This window comes from Morus notabilis, unplaced genomic scaffold (assembly GCF_000414095.1).
Source record: "Morus notabilis unplaced genomic scaffold, ASM41409v2 Scaffold695, whole genome shotgun sequence".
NCBI classification, from domain to species: domain Eukaryota; kingdom Viridiplantae; phylum Streptophyta; class Magnoliopsida; order Rosales; family Moraceae; genus Morus; species Morus notabilis.
In genome coordinates, this window is record NW_010366382.1 from 298,546 (window position 1) to 303,093 (window position 4,548).

General features: G+C 35.7%; 1 protein-coding gene across 1 annotated transcript; it reads left to right on the forward strand.

Annotated features, from left to right (window-relative positions):
* Positions 1-2,665: 2,665 nt before the first annotated feature.
* Positions 2,666-4,548, forward strand: LOC21393980. Its single transcript, XM_010110196.2, has 4 exons — positions 2,666-2,926; positions 3,049-3,187; positions 3,431-3,564; positions 3,651-4,548. The coding sequence occupies exons 1-4, from the start codon at positions 2,772-2,774 to the stop codon at positions 4,357-4,359; spliced, it is 1,137 nt and encodes a 378-aa protein (XP_010108498.1). The 5' UTR covers positions 2,666-2,771; the 3' UTR covers positions 4,360-4,548.

Genomic DNA, 4,548 nt, shown 5'->3' on the forward strand with positions numbered 1-4,548 from the left:
TTTAGAATTCAAATTAATTTAAGTTTGACTTAAATTGGAATTTGAATTTGAGTCAAAATTGGACTACAGGATAAATGATGATTTTTTCTCTTCCTTCCCTATCAGAATTGGCGCCACACACAGGGTTAGAAAACCCTTAGGGTGGCCGGCTACATTGGAGATAAAGGGAAGGGATTTTTTGTTCAAAAATTCAAAATTGGAGATAAGGATTTGATTCTGTTTTGAAGTTTGACTTCTACTATTTAAATATGAGAATGATAGAAAATTGTGGATACAATTTTTGAAAACAATTTTCAGCCCTAAGAGTTAGTGGTGGCCGAATTTCTCAATAGCAAAAGAGAGAATATTTTTCTCCAAAAATTTCACATCGTGCATGTGTTGGTGTTTGTGGAAATTCGAGTGTTTTAGAAACCTATTTTGTCTCACGTGTGCCCACACACACGTCTACGTGGAATCAAGGAATTGACGTGGAAGACTTTGGTATTCTAAACACAAACTTGGAGTAAGGACTGTTCGTGGTCAAAGAATTCAAGTTATCATCCGAGTCGGCTTCCAGGTATTTTTCCGGATTGAGTTCTTGATGTAAATTAATGCGATTAATTTATTCGTGCATAAATTAATATAATCTATAGAGTATCTCAAAAGTTTTATGAAAATTTTTGTTATACACGATTCGCCTCCCCGCCACGCTTCTGCACCCGAATTCGATTCGGGAACCAGCACCTCTAGTAGGTTACACACTAACCAACTGCGTGTTACATGCCTACACTAGACATATTACATGCCATCTGCAGGGAATGGAGTGAAAAAGTTACACGCTGTCACTAGCATGTTACACACTCTCTGACAAAATGTTACACGTCTGTAATTAGCATGTTACACGCCTATCACATAGGGGAAGGGAGAGAAAAATTGTGTTCTCTAATATTCTACAACCTTGGAACAATTTTCTCTCTCCCGCTGTAGATAAAATTTGGTCACCACAGGGATAAGGCTTTTGTGGTTGGTGCCTACTGTGGTAAGGAGGAGATACAATTTTTTCTTTATCTAGTTGTCCAATTTTGACTCAAAATTTAAATTCAAATTAAAGTCAAACTTAAATTCAATTAGAATTCCAATTGGATAACTTATCAAATAAGTCAATTAGATAACTTAGAGAGCAAACAACTAAATCCCAGAGGGATTCTAATAGTGTTGGGCGTGTGACGGTTGTGATCTTCAACACATGTGTGTTTCAAAATTTAAATTAAATAATGACATTATTTAATATTTAATTAATTCTCAATTAATTATTTTTGAGTGTTTTATTTAGAATTTTATAATTCTTAAAGGTTTTCATTTTGTCCTTAGTGTCTTGTAGATTTATAGGGACGACGCAGGAACTCATGAACCTATAATTCTGAGTTCTAATAAAATTAATAATTAATCAAACTCTTTAATTAATTTATTAATTCTATTAATTCCAAAGTTAGTCTACTATAAACTCAGAATTGCACTGTCACAATTATAGATGTAATTTACTTCTAAATTTGAAGTGTCCATTTGATATGACCATTACATATAGATCAATCATCCATAAATAATTCATAATTAGAGTGAGGTATAATCTGTTAACATTTCTAACTACATTTTTATCATTGGGTACCATTGATTCTCTAATGAATAATATATTCATAAAACAAAGTCATGAATACGACAGAATCAACTCTCAAGGAAATTATTAATCTACTTCTTTATTCTAGAAAGAATGAATTTCATCTCGTATATTAGCATTTTCAGCTACATACTTCATCATGTCTCCGAGATACAAGGAATATGATTTATAATCTCGAAATTCGTACTGAGTTAATCAAAATACACAAATCCATAATTAGGAATATGCTAATAAGTCACGATTGCGATCCTTCTATATATGACCGACAATAGTCTCAATTCGAATTTCTATACTTAACGAAAATTATAAGAAATTCAAATCATGTATGTGTCCGGGTTCCACATAGTCACATTATTTGTAATACACTCATTCAATATCCCTTCATATTAACAATGCGGATAACACCGTTCCATTCTTAATGAGAATAACATGTATTAATAATGTATTAATTAAAGATTCTAAAACTTTAATTAAATTCATTACGAACACATTTCGATTATTATCTTCTCGTATATAATTTTTATATATAATATTTAAAGTTATATAAATAAACACAGAATTTTCAATGATATTCTTCAATAATACATACATAAATAATAAAAATTCTCTTTTATTATATAAATAATAATATATTCTTTATTACATAGGCTTATAGGACACAATTCCTAATAATAAGATATTTTCTGTGTTTTCAGCATGCCACGTGGCAAAACAAGGAAACCGTGGATTCAGGCTCGTTCATTTTGCTGATTCGAGTTTAGAATTTGAGTTTTGCTATAGTAAAAAGCTCTCACAAACAATTATATTTAACTTTTTTGCTACAGTAAAAAGCTCTCACATAAAATCACATCTCAATTCGAATTAAAAACTCGAATCAGAGAACTAAACGGGCCCACAGTACGCCACATATGTTGATTTTGCGCTGGCCGTAGCTAAGACGGATCACTCTGCAAGTTCCAATTTATTCCACGCAAGCCTTTAGAACCCAAAAAAAAAGGTCAAAAAAAAAAAAAATAAAAAGGATATAAACGAGTCGTATATTATTACCAGGCCCCAACGGTCGAATTTCAGTGTGAATCAATCCATCTAGAGAAAGAGAGAGAGAGAGAGAGAGAAGATGAAGCAAAGGAAGAGAGCGCAAAGAGAGCCGTCAGAAACCCTAACGCAGGAATTAACAGTAGAGATCGGCGACGACGGAGAAAGGAAAGGCTTTTACGCTTGCTATCTATTGGTTTCCCTCAGTCCTCGCCACAAAGGCCATACTTACATTGGGTATTCTCTCTTTCTTCTTTTTTCCTCGGTTTTTAATTAGAAATCACCATTTTCTTTTAATTTTATCCCATATCGATCTTTTTTTCTCCCTCTTTTTCCTGATCTGGAGCTTGCTGATGCAGATTCACAGTGAACCCACGACGTCGTATTAGGCAGCACAACGGCGAAATCGGGTGCGGAGCGTGGCGAACCAAGAAGAGGCGTCCTTGGGAGATGGTCTTGTGCATCCATGGCTTCCCTTCTAACGTTTCCGCTCTTCAGGTTTTGTTTCATTCTTTTCCCAGTTCAACCAGAACAAAATCGATTCTTTATAGCTTCTTGCTAAGTGGGTCTTAATTTATATCCTCTCTAATAAATCCGTACTTTTCTTTTGGTAGCCATTTCTTCTGAATTTGTTGTATGAAAATTTTGTGCGTTCTCTTATTGACCTGACCAAAACTGATTGATGAAGACTCATATCTGTTTGGAGTCCTATTTTAACATCATTTACTATGAAACTTGCAGTTTGAGTGGGCATGGCAGCACCCAAACGAATCGTTGGCTGTGAGGAAAGCGGCCGCGAGTTTTAAGTCTTTATCTGGAATAGCCAATAAGATCAAACTGGCATACACCATGCTTACCTTACCTTCATGGCAGAGGTATGATCTGATTAGCCATGTCAATGGTTGGACATTGCAATTACTATAACTTACTGAATATGTATTATCTCCATTTATGTCAATAGCTTGAACATCACTGTAAACTATTTCTCAACAAAGTACACTCAGCACTCTGCTGGCTGCCTGAGTTTGCCGCAGCACAAGAAGGTCAAAATTTGTCCCATGGATGAGCTTCCGTGCTATGTCAAAGGGGATGAGGGTTTGTTTGAAAATGAGGGCGAATGGGATAATGAAGAACGGGATGAAGCTGGCAGCGGCAGTGAAAGTGCAGAAGAAACATTGTCAAATTCCATGTTTGGAAACACGGAAGAACATGATAAGAACGGCCTTGGTAAACTATATGGCTGGATAACTGAAGGAGAAGATTGTAGAGAACAATCTACTTTTGCAGAGTTACCTGCAAGACCATCTTCAAATGTGAGTAGTAGTGGTTCACTTGCTGGAGAATTTACTGATGATACTGGTATCTCTGGGCTATTTAAAGACGAAAGTTTTAAATCGAAGCGACCAGCAAAGGATCCATCTAAATCTCTAGTAACCATAGACGATGATCAACCACCTAGCAGCCATATTGTGCCTAGTGAAGTAGAGATTATAGATGTGACGACTCCATCTCCTCTATGCAGAAGTAGCTTGTGGGGGAACAAGGCCAACAAAAGAGCAAGGAATAAAGAGCCCCACAATGCGCCTGGTGAAGTAGAGGTGGTAGATTTGACGACTCCATCTCCTCTATGCAGAAGTAGTCTATGGAGGGATTTGATTAACTATGCCTAAAAGGGTTAAATGGTGAATTAGAACAGGTTTCCGAAAATTTAAGGGTGAATTAGAAGATGCTTGTTTTCTGTGTTATAGGTGTGTTACTACTATAAAAAGTGAGAGTTGCAGTTATTCTCGCTGCTCGCAGCATACTTGTTGTACTGTTTCATGCCGTTGACTCACTCAACAACGAATCAATAAGAATAT

Excerpts from the sequence above, each read along its gene's own strand:
- LOC21393980 (XM_010110196.2), top strand. The coding sequence starts at position 2,772 with ATGAAGCAAAGGAAGAGAGCGCAAAGAGAGCCGTCAGAAACCCTAACG. Across the intron at positions 3,188-3,430 it reads CTAACGTTTCCGCTCTTCAG|TTTGAGTGGGCATGGCAGCA; the intron begins GTTTTGTTTCAT and ends TGAAACTTGCAG. Across the intron at positions 3,565-3,650 it reads ACCTTACCTTCATGGCAGAG|CTTGAACATCACTGTAAACT; the intron begins GTATGATCTGAT and ends TTATGTCAATAG.